Source organism: Oryx dammah, unplaced genomic scaffold (assembly GCF_014754425.2).
Source record: "Oryx dammah isolate SB20612 unplaced genomic scaffold, SCBI_Odam_1.1 HiC_scaffold_4, whole genome shotgun sequence".
NCBI lineage: Eukaryota > Metazoa > Chordata > Mammalia > Artiodactyla > Bovidae > Oryx > Oryx dammah.
This window is the reverse complement of record NW_024070188.1, coordinates 32,069,155-32,086,892: the sequence shown is the minus strand read 5'-3', so window position 1 is coordinate 32,086,892 and position 17,738 is coordinate 32,069,155. Positions and strand designations below refer to the sequence as shown.

Genomic DNA, 17,738 nt, shown 5'->3' with positions numbered 1-17,738 from the left:
CAACTCTCACATCCATACATGACTACTGGAAAAAACCATAGCCTTGACCAGACAGACCTTAGTCGGCAAAGTAATGTCTCTGCTTTTGAATATGCTACCTAGGTTGGTCATAACTTTTCTTGCAAGGAGTAAGCGTCTTTTAACTTCATGGCTGCAGTCACCATCTGCAGTGATTTTGGAGCCCCCCAAAATAAAGTTTGACACTGTTTCCACTGTTTCCCCATCTATTTCCCATGAAGTGATGGGACCGGATGCCATGATCTTCATTTTCTGAATGTTGACCTTTAAGCCAACTTTTACACTCTCCTCTTTCACTTTCATCAAGAGGCTCTTTAGTTCCTCTTCACTTTCTGCCATAAGGGTGGTGTCATCTGCATATCTGAGGTTATTGATATTTCTCCCGGCAATCTTGATTCCAGCTTGTGTTTCTTCCAGTCCAGCGTTTCTCGTGATGTACTCTGCATATAAGTTAAACAAGCAGGGTGACAATATACAGCCTTGACGTACTCCTTTTCCTATTTGGAACCAGTCTGTTGATCCATGTCCAGTTCTAACTGTTGCTTCCTGATCTGCATACAGATTTCTCAAGAGGCAGGTCAGGTGGTCTGGTATTCCCATCTCTCTCAGAATTTTCCACAGTTTATTGTGATCCACACAGTCAAAGGCTTTGGCATAGTCCATAAAGCAGAAATAGATGTTTTTCTGGAACTCTCTTGCTTTTTCCATCATCCAGCGGATGTTGGCAATTTGATCTCTGGTTCCTCTGCCTTTTCTAAAACCAGCTTGAACCTCAGGAAGCTCACGGTTCACGTATTGCTGAAGCCTGGCTTGGAGAATTTTAAGCATTACTTTACTAGCATGTGAGATGAGTGCAATTGTGCAGTAGTTTGAGCATTCTTTGGCATTGCCTTTCTTTGGGATTGGGATGAAAACTGACCTTTTCCAGTCAGTCCTGTGGCCACTGCTGAGTTTTCCAAATTTGCTGGCATATTGAGTGTAGTAGCACTTTCACAGCATCATCTTTCAGGATTTGAAATAGCTCCACTGGAATTCCATCACCTCCACTAGCTTTGTTCATAGTGATGCTTTCTAAGGCCCACTTAACTTCACATTCCAGGATGTCTGGCTCTAGATGAGTGATCACACCATCATGATTATCTGGGTCATTAAGATCTTTTTTGTACAGTTCTTCTGTGTATTCTTGCCACCTCTTCTTAATATCTTCTGCTTCTGTTAGGTTCATACCATTTCTGTCCTTTATCGAGCCCATCTTTGCATGAAATGTTCTCTTGGTATCTCTAATTTTCTTGAAGAGATCTCTAGTCTTTCCCATTCTGTTCTTTTCCTCTATTTCTTTGCATGAAATGTTCTCTTGCTATCTCTAATTTTCTTGAAGAGATCTCTAGTCTTTCCCATTCTGTTCTTTTCCTCTATTTCTTTGCATGAAATGTTCTCTTGGTATCTCTAATTTTCTTGAAGAGATCTCTAGTCTTTCCCATTCTCTTCTTTTCCTCTATTTATTTGCATTGATGCTGAAGAAGGCTTTCTTATCTCTCCTTGCTATTCTCTGGAACTCTGCATTCAGATGCTTATATCTTTCCTTTTCTCCTTTGCTTTTCACTTCTCTTCTTTTCACAGCTATTTGTAAGGCCTCCCCAGACAGCCATTTTGCTTTTTTTGCATTTCTTTCCCATGGGGATGGTCTTGATGCCCGTCTCCTGTACAATGTTACGAATCTCATTCCATAGTTCATCAGGTACTCTATCTATCAGATCTAGTCCCTTAAATCTATTTCTCACTTCCACTATATAATCATAATGGATTTGATTTAGGTCATACCTGAATGGTCCAGTGGTTTTCCCTACTTCCTTCAATTTAAGTCTGAATTTGGTAATAAGGAGTTCATGATCTGAGTCACAGTCAGCTCCTGGTCTTGTTTTTGTTGACTGTATAGAGCTTCTCCATCTTTGGCTGCAAGGAATATAATCAATCTGATTTTGGTGTTGACCATCTGGTGATGTCCATGTGTAGAGTCTTCTCTTGTGTTGTTGGAAGAAGGTGTTTGCTATGACCAGTGCCCCTAGTAAAACTGAAATTATGTTTCAGTCTGACCATCGCCCACTTTCTTCCTGCCCCTTCATACTTCCTCCTTCCTGTTCCCATCCTCCAAATCCCAAGCAACCACTGACTGGCTTTGTGCCATTATAGGCTAGTTTGCGTTTTCTAGAGTGTTATATAAATGGACTCAAACACTGTGTACTCTTTTTTTTCTAGCTTCTTTCACCGAGCATAATTATTCTGAGAGTCATCCCTGTTGTTAGGTAGATCAATAGTTCATCTCCACAGTGGCGTACCCACTATGGAAAACAGTATGAAAGTTCCTCAAAAAAAAACCAGACTAAAAACAGAACTGCCATATGGTCCAGCAATACCACTCCTGGCCATATATCCATACAAAACTATAATTCGAAAAGATACACACACCCCAGTGTTCACAGCAACACTATTTACAATAGCCAGGGTATGGAAGCAAACTAAATGTCTGATAGATCAACACGTAAAAGAAGATGTGGTGTTTATATACAATGGAATATACTCAGCCATAAAAAAGGAAGAAATAATGACAATTGCAGCTACCTTGAAATTATCATGTGAAGTCAAAAAGAGAAAGATAAATAATGCATGATGTCATTTATGTGTGGAACTTTTCTACAAAACAGAAAAAGACTTATAAAGACAGACTTGTGGTTGTCAAAGAGGGTGGAGGTGGGGGAGGAAAGACAGACTGGAAGTTTGAGACTAGCACATGCAAACTATTAGACATACATATAACTAGATTACTTTGCTGTATATCAGAAAGTAATACAGCAATACTTCAATAAAATAAATTAAAAAAAATAGTTCATTCCTTTTATTGATGACTAGTATTCCATTAAACAGATGTACTGCAGTTTATTCACTCATGCACTTGTTGATGGATACTTGGGTATGTCCAGTTTGGGGCTATCATGAACAAAGCCACTATAACTACTCATCTCTAAGTCTTTGTTATGGGGAAAAAATATAATCAAGAAGAGGGAACAAATAATACCTACTCCACCTGTTAGTCCCCCATGTGCTCATGAAACCTAAGCTGGGGAGAGGGAGGCAGGAAGTAAACTGGAGACCTGGTATTTTGTTTTGAGCTGCAATGAACCTTTAGTAGGGCTCTCCTAGTGGCTCAGCAGTAAAGAATCCACCTGCAATGCAGGAACCTCGGGAGACACGAGTTCAATCCCTGGGCTGGGAAGATTCCCTGGAGGAGGGCATGGCAACTCACTCCAGTATTCTTCCTTGGAGAATCCATGGACAGAGGAGCCTGGCAGGCTACAGTTCATAGGGTCTCAAAGTCAGACACAAATGAAGCAACTTAGCACACATGCACAGACGTTTAGTAGCATTTCTAACACCATAAAGTGTCCAGAAAGCTATGGGTTCTGCCAAGTGGTAGACACTGTCCTGGGGAGAGATGCTGTTCTGGTCAACAGAGGGAAAACCAATGCTGCTTTGTGATAGTAACTTAATGGGCAGCTCAAGGCAAGAAGGACCCATCCGTGCAGGAAGGCAGAGGAGGTCTCTGTGAAGCAAAGAGATGAGTCATGAGATGGCATCTAAGATATAAAGAGAAGTCTTCAGATGACCTGGAATGCAGCAGCCGAAAGGGAGGAGGGCGGCTCAGCAAAGAAATTCAAACACCTCCATGCACTCAGATGGCCACCTGCCCACAGGTACCTCCAACCACACCCACAAAGCCCAAGGCTCCAAGAGACTATGAGATGTTGTGATAAACTCTCCACTCCTAGATTGAAAAAGGGCCCTGAGGAAGCTTAAGAAACACACTTGGAGAGCTGATGTGATTTGCCCAAGGCCACACAGACAGGACTAAAATTAAAATCTCCTGATTTGTGCTCCAGTCCACCCCTGTCACTAGAGTGACGAATCCTCCAATGAGAGACGTTGTCAAGTGTATTCACAAAATACTAGATTCAAAATGACAATCCCCAGTGGCTCAGATGGTAAAGAATCTGCCTGCAATGCAGGAGACTGAGGTTCGATCCCTGGTTCCAGAACATCCCCTGGAGAACGGAATGGCAACTCACTCCAGTATTCTTGGCTGAAGAATTCCATGGACAGAGGAATCCGGTGGGCTATAGTCCATGGAGTCACAAAGAGTCAGACATGACTGAGTAACACAAAAGGCACTACTGAAAAATAAAAGTAACAACCCCAGCACGTGCATTTGGAGTGTGGTAATGACTGGGACTACTGCTTTCCTCTAAGATGCAGGTCACTAAATAAACACTGTTAGAAGACTTCCCGGTGGCCCTGTGGTTAAGACTCCATGCTTCCACTGCAAGGGGTATAGGTTCAATCCCTAGTCAGGATACTAAAAGATCCCATATGCCACAAAGTACAGCCAAAAAAAAAAATTTTTTTTTAAAGGAGTTGGGGGGGGGTTGCTAGGAAACCATCCACTTCACTTGCAGTGAACACCCTGAGCAATCTCTGCACCACGCATGGTACTTCTGGTCCAGCCGGAAGTATCTATAGCACACCTGTTTCTTGGACTGTCTTGGGATTTATCACACTTCATTGACAGGTACAAGAAACTCCCACACTGAGACTTTTTGCACAACCTAGATTTTTCTAACCTGGAACTGAATCATCAATTTAGGGTAGACCTGAGGCTTCTGTAGGCTCAGAACTATATCATCTGTGTTTAAGGGAAAAAGGTATTCTTTCCTGTAGCCAGAAGTTCCTCTCAGCAGGACCTGGCCAACTCACTCCAGCCACTGAAAGGGTGACATCTAACAAAATCCCTCAAGCAGCTGGAATACAGCTTAATGAAATCTACACACGGTTTGTGTCTACTGAGCCTACCAGTTTGCTTATGACTTCTCTGCACAATCTGCTCATCAGGGCGCTCATCCAGCATAAAGTTCCTCAGGACTCGCTGGACACATCTCATGAATTTCTGTTTTTCTATTTAACAACTTCATTTATTGCTTTTGTGCAACACAGATGCAGCTCTCCATTTACTACCATTCTTTAAATGGTCATTCCTGCTGTTTTCACATGACCTCTTACCTTTTGTCAAGGGAGGCAGAGGGCATGCTGATTAAGAAGATACAGGCGGTTGGTCTAACATACCCAGCAGGCAATTCCAACCATGGATTTGCAAGCTAATCATACTCGCAGGTATTTTGTCTATGCAATGAAATGATCACTGCCCTCTAAAGGTTATGGTAAAGATTATACTAGATGAACTACACAGAGTGAATACCTACTGAGTGAATGGTAGAAGGATCACCCAAACTATTTAAATTTGCTTTTCCTTTCAGGTGTCTAGCCACAGAATTGAATATATATATATATATATATGTATGTATGTATGATGCAAATAAGATATGTCGCGACTGTATTTTTAAAAACTGGCTACTAATAGCAGCATTATTCACAACTGTGCTGTGGAAACACCCCAAGTTTACTTACAGATGACTGGATAAACAAAGTGTAGTACATGTACACAATCGAATATTACTCACTTTTTAAAATGATGGAAACTCATGCTATAACACGGAAATAAACCTTGAAGATCTTATGCCAAGTGTTTGCTCAGTTGCTTCAGTTGTGTCCGACTCTTTGCGACCCCATGGACTATAGCCCGCCAGGCTCCTCTGTCCACTGGGATTCTACAGGCAAGAATACTGGAGTGGGTTGCCATGCCCTCCTCCAGGAGATCTTCCCAATCCAGGGATTGAATCCAGGTCTCCATCACAAATGGGTAAATTCTATATAATGACATTTACACGAGGTACCTCAAACAGTCAAATACATAAAGAGACAGAGAGTAGAATGGTGGTTACCAGGGCCTGGGCAGAAGAGGGGATGAAGAATTATCATTTAATGTGTGAGCTTCAGTTTCACAAGATGAAAAAGTTCTAGAGACAGATGGGGTAACGGGTGTGCAATAATGTCAACACAGTGCAATTGTACTCTATAAATGATTAAGCTGATAAATTTAGTTGATGATTAAACTGATAAATTTTATGTTAACTATACTTTACCATGATTTTTTAAAATGAAAACAAACAAAAAAACTAGCTGCTTCAATTCAATGCTAGTAAAGAGATGTGAGCAATGATTACATGTGTATTCTACAGTGAAGATTGTTTAGTTGTATTTCATTCTATCAATAAAATAATTTTACCTTTATTAAAATACGTCTGCTATAATGTTTCTCTATCAACATCTCTCCCCACAAAAGGTGAAAAGAAACACATGCACTAACATGACATTTTCTGGGGTAGTATATTTACCTTAATGTATATAATTTTATAAATAAACACCTACTATCTGCAGAATGCAGAAGCCTTAGGTATGAGGAGAAGCTGGACCAAGATGAAAACTTAGTATGATAATCTACAAAGAGTCAGAAAAACCACAGAAACAAACATGTGAGAAAAATGACAACAGTAACTACACAAGAAAAGCTTGCAGGATGGGACGTTAGGGGGGGAAGACAAAGCATGAGAAAAGGGCATAATTTCAGGTGATAACATATTTTACTGTAAACACATTGTGTTAAAGTCTGGCAAACTTTTTCTAGTAAGGGCAAGAAAGTATTTTCAGCCTTTTGGGCCATGTGGCCTTCTGTGGCAACAAGTCAACTCTGCTATTATAGCCTGAAAGCAGCCCCAGACAGTAAGGAAACAAATGGGTGTGGCTGTGCTCCAAGAAAACTTTATTTACAAACGCCGGCAGCAGGCCAGATTTCAGCTGAGGGCAACAGTGTGCCAACCATGGTTCTAGAGAAACAAAATAAATAAAAGGACAGTGTGGAGTACAGTGGATTAATGAATGAGGACTGAAATACCATGGGCTTCTAGTCTATCCCCCAGTGAATCAGACCCATGTTCAGAAGTTCACGCCTGAAATGCCCCTTTCATACCAAAGTTCTAACTATATCCCAGAGAAGACATAAGAGGCTCAATGGACTAAAAAGTTTCTAGTGAACTGCTCACTCCCACTAAGAATGAGATGATAGCCCTCCTATAGAAAACATTGAGAATGCTTTTATATCTTAAAAAATATATATTTCATATATATATATATAAATGAGCTGACAAAAGCCTAATTCTTACTCTAAGTATTTCTAAGTGTTTTTTAACAGCTGATTCTCAAGATGCAGAATAAAATCTGGGAAAGTACCTACAAAGATGTATCACTTCAACAGAGGCTCTTTCTTATCAAGACCAGGAAGGTATGAACCATCTATGAGATGTGTAAATATCCCAAAGACACATATTTGAATGTAAAAACAAGGAAACAAGAAGCATGAAGAGCACCGTTGTATAAAAAGAGAAGCAGACACACTCTTCGCCCTCACTCTCACTCGTGTAGAAAGAAACTTCTGGACGAATGTTCTACTTTGCGTTATTTTGTACTTTTACATTTTTACCATAAGCATGTATTACTTTTAGTACTAAGATTTTTATGTTGAGATTACCTTTAAAAGATTTATCACCTTCGCTATTAAGAGTACACTTGAGGTCTAATATTTTTAACAAAAGAATATTCAACTTCAAATGGACTTCCACTATCCATAAAGATCACCATGTAAAGAGAATATTTATATACACAATCCATGACAGATGCTATTTGTGGGTAAAATTTCACGGTAGTACAATACCTCAGCTCCACCCATCCACTTAGGCTCATCAGGAAACTCAGCACACAAAATATCTTCTGACTGATCAGTCCCCAACACATGGTAGCAGAGCTTTTGGTGGAGATTGGTGGATGTTTCTGTGCCTGAAGGGGTTAAAAATGTACACTGAAATGCAGCTGACAATTTTAAGAAAATCTATTCCTCCCATAGTAGACAATGCTAGAAGCATCTAAAAAGCTAAGTATCTGGTTATAGGATTACACAATACAAAGTTAATATACAATAGTTAATCACTTTTCTATATACTAGCAATGAAAAAGTGGAATTTGAAATTAAAAACAAAATACCATTTACATTAGCAGTTCCCAAAATGGAATGCTTAGGTATAAATATAAGAAAATATGTATAAGATATATAGGACAAAAATTACACAACTGACAAAAGAAATCAAAGAATAAATCAATGGAAAGATATACTCAATATCTTATGGAAAACACTCAATATTGTCAAGATGTCAATTCTTGTCAACTTGATCTACAGATTCAATGCATTCCCAATCAGAATCTCAGCAAGTTATTTTGTGGACCTGGGCAAACTGACCCTAAAGTTTATGTGGAGAGGCAAAAGACCTGGAAGAGCCAACATAATATTCAAAGAAAACAAAGTTGGAAAATGTTCACTACCCAACTTCAAGATTTATTACACAGAATCAAGACAGTGTGGTATTAGCAAAAGAACAAACAGATCAAGAGAACACAGTAGAGAGACCCACATCAAAAGAGTCAACGGATCTTTGATAAAGGAACAAAGGCAATATGATGAAGAAAAGACAGTCTCTTCAACAAATGGTGCTGTAACAACTGGGCATCCCCGTGCAAAAAATGAATCAAGACAGAGGCCTTAGACACTTTGCAAAAATTAACCCAAAATGGATCGCAGGCTTTAAAATGTAAATGCAATCAAGAAACTCCTATAAGAGAGACTTCCCTGGTGGCCTAGTGGTTAAGACTCCATGCTTCCACTGCAGTGGGCATGGGGTTTGATCCCTGGTTGGTGGACTAAGATCCCACATGCCATGTGGTCAAAAAAAAAAAAAAAAAAAAAGACCCAAAACTTCTAAAAGATAACACAGAAGAAAACCTAGATGACCTTGGGTCTGGTGATGACTTTTTAGATACAACACCAAAGGCATGAAAGAAATACTGATAAGCCAGACTTCATTAAAATTAAAACCTTCTGCTCCATGAAAGACATTGTTAAGAGAATGAAAAGACAAGCGACAGATTGGGAGAAAATATTTGCAAAAGACACATCTAATAAAGGACTGTTATCCAAAATATACAAAGAATTTTTAAAACTCAACAATAGGAAACAAAGACCAAAATAAGAAAACAAGTTTTAAAAAGGACCAAAGACCTTAATAGAACTTAGCCTCCCAAAGAAGACATAGAAATGGAAAATAAGCATATGAAAGATGCTCTGCAGCCTGCGTCAAGGAACTGCAAATGAAACCAATGAGATGCTACTACATACCTATTAGAATGGCCAAAACCCAGAAAACTCACACCACCAAATGCTGGCCAAGATGTGACATAACAGGAATTCTCATTCATTGCTGGTGGAAATGTAATGGTACAGCCACTTCACAACATAGTCTGGCGGTTTCTTACAAAACTAAACATAAAAGATGCAGAAACTACGCTCACTGGTATTTACCCAAATGAGTTGAAAACTTAAATCAACACAAAAATCTGTACACAGGGGTTAACAGCAACTTTATTCATAAATGCCAAAACTTGGAAGCAACCAAGATGTCCTTCAGAGGCGAATGGATAAACAAACTACAGTACATCTAGACAATGGAATGTTATTCAGTGCTAAAAAGAATTGAGCTACCAAGCCACAAAAACAGACGGTGAAAACTTAAATACACATTAGTAAGTGAAAGAAGCCAACCCGAAAGGCTACATACTATGATTCCAAGTATATGACACTCTGGAAAAGGCAAAGTTATAGGGACAGTAAAAATATCAGTGGTTGCCAGGGGCTGGCAGAGGAGAGAAGGATGCACAGGTGGAACACAGAGGATTATTAAGGCAGTGAAAATGCTACAATGCTGGATTCATATCATTATACATTTGCCCAGACCAATGGAAGGTACGACCCTGAGAGTGAACTCTGATGTCAACTATGGATTGGGGGTGATTATGATGTGTCCATAGGCTCATCTACTGTAGCCTCTGGTGGGGATGTTGATAATGGGGGAGGAGGCTATGTATGGATAAGGAACAGAGGGTATATGGGAAATCCTGGTACCTTCTACTCAATTCTGGTGTAAATCTAAATCTGCTCTAAAACATGAAGCCTACTCATAGCTACAGAGAACAAACTGGTGGTTGCCAGAGGGGAGAGAGGTAGGAGGATGGGCAATATAGGTAAACAGGATTAGAGGTGCAAACTTCCCATTCCCAAATAAATGTCACAAGAATACGTTGTATAGCACAGAGAATTTAGTCAACAATTTGCAATAACTTTGTATGGTGACAGATGGAAATGACTTATGATGATTATTTTTATAATGTATAAAAATACTGAATAACCCCAAAAAAAAAAAAAAAAGAGAGAGAGAGAGATTAAGTCTATTTAAAAAAACCAAAAGTATCAGTTGATTATCACCCTGGAAATAATCACACATATTTGCTGATTTGGGAGGTTGATGTAATGTTGAAGGAAAAACGGAAGAGGATACCATCACATGAAAACAAAAAAGTTTTACAGTACTTGGTGATTCTCCATGGGCTTTCTAGGAACATTGGTAAGAAACACAGGACCAGAATTGCTTAGTCTCACTCAAGAAGTCCTCTACCACACAACCTGAGAGGCTGTTGAGGTCTTCCAGACAAGAGGACAGCAAAATTACAGCTGGGAGATGTTGGTTTTCTTAAATCAACCATGGTTACTAATTATAACTATTTCTGCCAATGGACGTTGAGGTTAAATAATAATTTTCATGCTTTTCCAGAAGTTAACTTAATAACACTGTCCTCTAACAAGAAACAGCTAGTGATAAACATTTTTGGTCTCCTGGGACTTGGAAACAACCATTTTCTAACTCAGCAGCACTCTTAACACAGGCAGCTAATTCAGTACACAGAGCACAGAGAGCTTTCTTTAGCCAGCATCCTTGAATAAAAAGCCTACTCTTAGCTCCTCCTGCAGTTCATTGGTTGAACTAAGAAAAAGGTACTACAGTAATCTAATCAAAGGCAGCAAAAGCTAAATGTAGCTGAAAAAAAATGAAAAGCATAACAGACTCACTCCCAATTCAACTGGGGGGAAAAGAGAAAAGAAAATGTATCCCCAATGATATAGCAATTCACGGCACGGGGACAGCACGTGCAGGAGAAAGCAGTGGACTAGCCTTGCTTCCTGCTAGCTCTACACACTGCAAAAAGTAACTGAGACCCTCCACCCCAGCTCCACATCTTCAGCAAAGAGATCGTAAAACCCACCTGTAAAGACCAACCAAGACAACACGAAAATGCTTTACACCACATGGAAGTAAAGAGTAGCATAAAGAAGATGATGCTGACAGCTTGTACCAGCAAGGTACAAGCTATAGGGTCCTTTCTACCTAGGAAGGTGAGAGGTGAAGGGAAAAAAGGGAACCAGTTGCACACAAGATCTCTGTGCAACTGAAGAGGAGAACACATGCCCCGGAAGTTAACAAGGACAAAAGTATGAAGACAAATGGGACCAACAGATGACCTGCAGCTTCTCAGGAGAGGAAGAGATGTGATTACTGCAAAACTTATCATCACTCATTAAACCTCATTAAATAAGTCAGTTTTATTAAAAAAAAAAATCATCCATTTTCTCCATGACCCTCTTGGGAGACAGTCTACATCTGTGAAGAACAGACACTGCATTAAAAATGGCCCCAATTTTTCAGTTTCCTGTATTTGTTTCCCCACCCTTGAATGGCTCTGTGACTTGCTTCGGCCAAAAGAAAGCAGGCAAGTGATGTTCCAGGAGCAAGCCCGGGCATCAAGGAGGTCGTGCCTTTTGGCTCTCTCTTGGAGAGCTGTTGTGCACACAAGCCTGGGCTGGCCTGCTAGAGGATGAGAGACCACATGGAGCTTCATGGAGGCCCCGGACATGTTCAATTGACTGGAAGCTAATCACAGGTACATGACAGAATTCAGCTACACCCAGAACTGCCTGGCCAATTTGCAGACTCGTGAGCAAAAATAAATGGTCATTATTGTGAACCACAAAGTTTTGGCATGATCTGTTAACACAACAATGGTAACAGATACAACATCCTTCAAGGAAACATGATTCTAGACCAAGCAACCTCTACATAGGGTCTAGCTTCTTCTCTAAGTTATGTGGAGACACACTTCACTTCATGAAAAAGGTGCTTCATCTGAGTCTCAACCTACCATCACTTTTCCCATCCTGCTGCGGGTATGCGTTGTAGAACATCCCCTTCCCGTCATGGGTCCAGGCCATACAACTGAACTTGACTCTCTCAAGCACATCTGGAAGCTCTTTGGCACCATCGACTTTCATGAACTTGATGGTCACCCAGTCGGAGCCGCTGGCACTCAGACCGTAGGCAAAATATTCACCATCCTCACTGAATGCATAGCCTAAGGGACACATGAGAAATTGTCAGTGAACATGGGAACACAACTCCCAGCCTTGCCACTGTCCACCATGCTGACAAGGGTTTCTCCAGCACATATGGAGGTAGAAAGCGACAACAGAAGGAGCAGGAAACTGGTAATGAGAACCCTTGGGGCTCACCCAGGACTTGCAGGAATTTGTCTTATGACCTTGGCCAAACTCCCTAACCTTTCCAGGTCTTAGTTTCTTCATCTGTAAAATGACGTACCGAATGATATGACCACCAGGATGCTTCCATTTAAAATTTCTATAATTCAATAAGTAGCTCATTTAAAAGCAGAACTCATCTGGGATTTCAGCATATTTTATTTATATTCAGAGGGGTGGGGAAAGGGAGGAAGGAAACTGCTTCTAGAGTAATGATTGAATGTAACAGACCTAAACTGGAGCCATTATCTAATTTTTGGAATGGATTCCAAACTACTTGAAATCACTCCTTACTACCTCATTGTCTGAGAACTGCTAGCATGCAAGGATTAACATTCACACCATCTGACAACCAAAAGCCCAGGTAAATGAAGCCTGAGGGTTTGCAATAAAGACTCATGCAGTGCATATTCCAACAGTGACAGTGAAAAGTAAGGAGAGCAACACCACTGATGGACTAACACACTGTGTCCCACCCTCTGGGGCTGTCACAGGCAGAATGCCCTAACCATGGTGCAATGTTTCTGGACAAATATTTATGTTTCTGTTGGCTTTTACGATCATAAAGAATGGGTAATATTTGGCACCAGAGATATCCTCTTATGATGTCTGCTAACCTTCACTGGAGGCTGAAAATCATCTTAAGAAACCAAACTATTTTCAGAGGTTTCCTACTATTTTGAAAGGAACTTCTATGAGTGAAAAATAAAGTTAAAATTTCATAAAACCTATTTATTAATCACTTATAATTCCTATAAAGCATCCAGGCTCATATGTATATAAATAAACAGAAAAGGGTCAAGAAAGCAATGGAGTAAATATTCATTTTTTTGTCTGCATAAGTTATATATAATTTTAAAAATTTCAGGGAAGATGCAAATAAAATATTTTGACTTTAAAATGTATATTTTTAAAAAGTCATATGCTATGAAAAGAATCTGAATGTCTGCTGTTGTCTTAGTTGCTCAGTCGTGTCCAACTCTTTGCAACCCCATGGACTGTACTTGCCAGGCCCCTCTGTCCATGGAATTCTCCAGGCAAGAATACTGGAGTGGGTTGCATTTCCTTCTCCAATAATATGGTCTTCAGAAAACTCAAAGACTGAGACCAAGTTCCATGTCTAATTTACCATGTTATCCATCGGGGCCTGTACATGACGAACATTACAGAAAAAGTCTTTGGAATGTATTATTGAAGTGAGAAACAAGACCCTGTTATAATGAAGTCCTTCTGGGTGAGTTGCCAGATATACTTTGGTTAAAATGAAGTGAGTTTCTATTTAGAGTACATTACTGCACAGTATCAGTGTATTAAATTCTTTCACAACTCCAAGATCAAATTCAACGAAGAATACTCACAATAAACTTGCTGGCGTCTTATTTCCAATACTGATTATGATTACTCTCAGTACTAATTAGACTACGGATCATCATTTACATATACAGAATATTGGGGGAGAGGGGGAGGAAGCACTAAATGACTAACTGACTTTATGAAGGGGTCTTTGCACGCATCTGCTGAGACAGGGCTCTTTAATTCCCATCTAATCGATTACAGGACTTCAGAGTTCCAACTGCTCAGTTCTGTAGGGCTGAATCTACACTTGAGCTTTTTCAAAAATAGAATATGCTGAGCCAACCCAACTAAACATCTAGAATACTAGTCAGTGATGACTCTCAGAGTGTACAATTTGTAAACCATAGATAGATACAGTGTATAAACAATATTCTTAACCTAAAGTTGGGTGTTTATGGCACAAAGCTGGGGTAATCTTATTGACTCTGGAGGTTATCTTGGGGGAGGTTACTCAGGAGACATACAGCAGCTGAATACATATTTCTGCATACAGCAAAACTTATTCATTCAATTTTTAAACTTGCATCCTCAGGGGACAAAGCATCAAGTTGTCTAATTTCTACAAGACGGTGTTTTATACTTTTAATCCTAACATCATAACAATCAACTAAATTTAAAAATTCATCACTTTTTCTTGTCAAGGAAGTAGACTTCATATTCTTTCCTGTTTTACATGTACCATTAAAACATTCTTTGTACAACTTAAATTTCTTTTGGAAGAGAATTAATTTTTTTCCAAATACAGATAGGTCTCAGAGATGCTATAGGAAATGGTGATGATACTTCAAGATCCCAGAAGCCCTGGAAACTAATTTAGGTCCAGTGTGAATTATTCTCTAGTTCTGCTTCATGCTGTCAGAAGGTATGACCACTCATGTGTTCTAAATATACTGTGCCGAAATCAGCTTTCCTGACACTGCATGTGCGTCTGTTCCACAATATGGTTCACACTCTGTCTGGTCTCTCAGGGGTGGGACGACTGCACCCACATCAGAGCTGTCAGCGCGGGGCCCAGGACTCCCGCGGGCCTGGCTATGGAGCCCTCACCTCGGAGCGCCACTGTGCCATCATCGGAGAGTATGTTGGGGTCGAGGAACACTCTGGCTTCACCCTCTAAAGAATCCTGTACATATAATACTCGTTGGTTCTGCAAACCTGTATTGTAAAAATAGAAATACCTGGGGGACAGAGACGGTCTTTATTTAGTTGTGGAGCAAAACCAAACACAGAAACAAAAGGAAAAACAACATACAAAGGTACAATTGCAGATAGGCTGTGCCAGGGGACTAGAGTGGAAGGTCCCACCAGCTCCCTGTACCTAGAATTTGTTACCTGAATTGCTTTAGGTATTAAAATAATTCACTGTGATTCTGTACATCAGCTAAATAAAGTCTGCTTTATATGCTAAAATGAAAACTGATTTTCAGTAAAGCAGTAACTTTTCCTTTTCAGTGGAGAAGACAGCAGATTTGCTAAAATGTACCAGTTCCCTTCCTTAGTCATGCCCCTAGGGCAAGGGGCGGGCAAACCTTTCCTGGAATGAGCAAGACTGCAAACTATTTAGGCTTTGGGCACCATACAGACTCAATCCTGCAGTTGCGGTACAAAAGCAACACAAGCAAATGACCATGGCTGTGTGCCATTTAAACTTCATTTGCAAAATAGGAGGTGGGCGAGGCTGGGTATGCAGAGCATACTTTGCTGATCCCTGTGTCAGGGGAGTCTAATAATTTCTAAAGTAAATCTGTGGTAGTGGTTCCAAAAAGACTTAAAAGGCGAACAAGAGGCTATGTTTTAAGTGAGTGTCAGAGGGAGAGGAACAAGAGAGGTGAATTAATGGGTGCTCCCTCTTGGCCTACTGCCATTCTTGGATAGAAGAAATGCATCTAATAAAGTCTTTTCATGTAGTATAAGCCAAAGAGGATTAATTTTAGAGGCAAATAAATCTCCACTGCTGTCTATGAATCATGCTATCTCACCAATTACTAGCCACAAGACAACTACTTCCTACAGTCTAGTTTCATCCTAGGACACATCTCTGCCAAATTTCTTAGTCCTTCTTTTAAGAATGTGGACAACAGACCAAAAAAAAAAAAAAAACAAACTATTTTCATAGTCAAGCATAGAGATGAATTGATTTTATAATGTTTATAAAGTTTATAAACTGGTAAGTTATTTGGAATTTGTACTGTAAAATTTAAGAAAGTACTAGATTAGAAAAGCAAAAAGAAAATGAAATGAAAGCAAGTTCACATACCTTTTCCCTTTCTTGAAGTGGCAGCTATACTTGGGATAGTCATACAATTCAGTCATTCTCTCTTTGTATAAACCTCTAATAGGACACTGCTCAAGAAATGGCACGGTAATCTTGTTCTGGGCCTCCACAAAAGCCTGGAGAGAAAATTTAAATGAACAAAGCATGTCAGACATAAAATTTTCCACATGGAGTATTATCCATTAATATTACCGGCACGATTCAGCAGTTTCACTCCCGGGACTGTATCCTAAGGAGACAAAAACATTATGTTGAGGAGACAGCTGCACCCCCATGTTGACAGCAGCGTTGTTTACAATAGTCACAGCAGGGAAACGACCAAAGTGTCCCCTGACAGATGAACGGATAAAGAAAATGGGGACTACATATAGACAAGTGTAATCCAGTCATAAAAAAAGTAGGAAATTCTGCCATTTGTGAGAACAGGGATGGAACTTGAGGACATTAAGTCTAACGGAGAAAGACAAATGCTGCAGGATCTCACTCACACGTGGACTAATGTGAAACAAAACCCAAATCCACAAACTCATAGAAAAATCAGATTTGGTGACTAGAGGCAGGAAGGAGATAAGGCAAGTGGGAACTGAATGAAGGTGGTCAAAATGCACAAACTCCCAGGTATAAGATAACTAAGTACTAGGTATGTAATGTCAACATGATGACTATAACTGACATTGCTTTAAGAGATATAAAAGTGGTTAAAAGAGAATAAAATCCTGAATTCTCATCCCAAGGAAAAAAGACTTTTTTCTTCTTTCTTTTCCTATCTGAATGAGTTAATGGATGTCAACTAAACTTGTCCTGGTGCTCACTTCATTTTACAAGTAGATCAAATCATTATGCTGTACACCTTAAACTTACACAGTGCTGTACATCAACTATATCTCAATAAAACCGGGAAAAAAGATTTTTGAAAAATATATCAGCAAAAGCATACTTTCCCTCAATAAATAGTAACACTCACATTGCACTCTGTACCAAGCAAGTATTAACTCATTTCGAACTCATATTCTAATGGAGAAGGTTCTTTTTCAGCCCAACTTTATGGATGGGAAGACTAAGTCTTCAGTTCAGTTCAGTCGCTCAGTCGTGTCTGACTCTTTACGACCCCATGAATTGCAGCACGCCAGGCTTCCCTGTCCATTACCAACTCCCGGAGTCCACCCAAACCCATGTCCATTGAATTGGTGACGCCATCCAGCCATCTCATCCTCTGTCGTCCCCTTCTCCTCCTGCCCTCAATCTTTCCCAGCATCAGGTTTTTTCAAATGAGTCAGCTCTTCGCATCAGGTGGCCAAATCTTAGAGTCGTTCAAAAGCTGACAAACATCGCGCAGCTGGGAAGTGGCAGAACCAGTTCTTGAATCTGTTCTCAGTGAACACACCATACCACCGCTCAGATCACACACTGTCAAGAAAGGGCACTCACCCCAGGCCAAGGCTCCCGGCTTCTCAGCAGCCAGTGATCCCCAAATATCAGATATAAAGAAACCAAGCTAGAGAGACAAGCTAGAGATACCCAGGTACTATCTAACCAAGCCAGAGATACCCAGGTACT

General features: G+C 40.0%; 1 protein-coding gene across 1 annotated transcript in view; it reads right to left on the bottom strand.

Moving 5' to 3' along the window:
* Positions 1 to 17,738, bottom strand: part of LOC120862935 (prolyl endopeptidase) — a 134,234-nt gene that overhangs the window by 88,888 nt on the left and 27,608 nt on the right. The window contains exons 3-6 of the mRNA XM_040239108.1: positions 16,164 to 16,297; positions 14,954 to 15,084; positions 12,157 to 12,366; positions 7,733 to 7,854 (exon numbers count right to left, since the gene is read on the bottom strand). Coding sequence (XP_040095042.1) covers positions 7,733 to 7,854; positions 12,157 to 12,366; positions 14,954 to 15,084; positions 16,164 to 16,297 — 597 coding nt within the window. The remainder of the gene's footprint in view (positions 1 to 7,732; positions 7,855 to 12,156; positions 12,367 to 14,953; positions 15,085 to 16,163; positions 16,298 to 17,738) is intronic.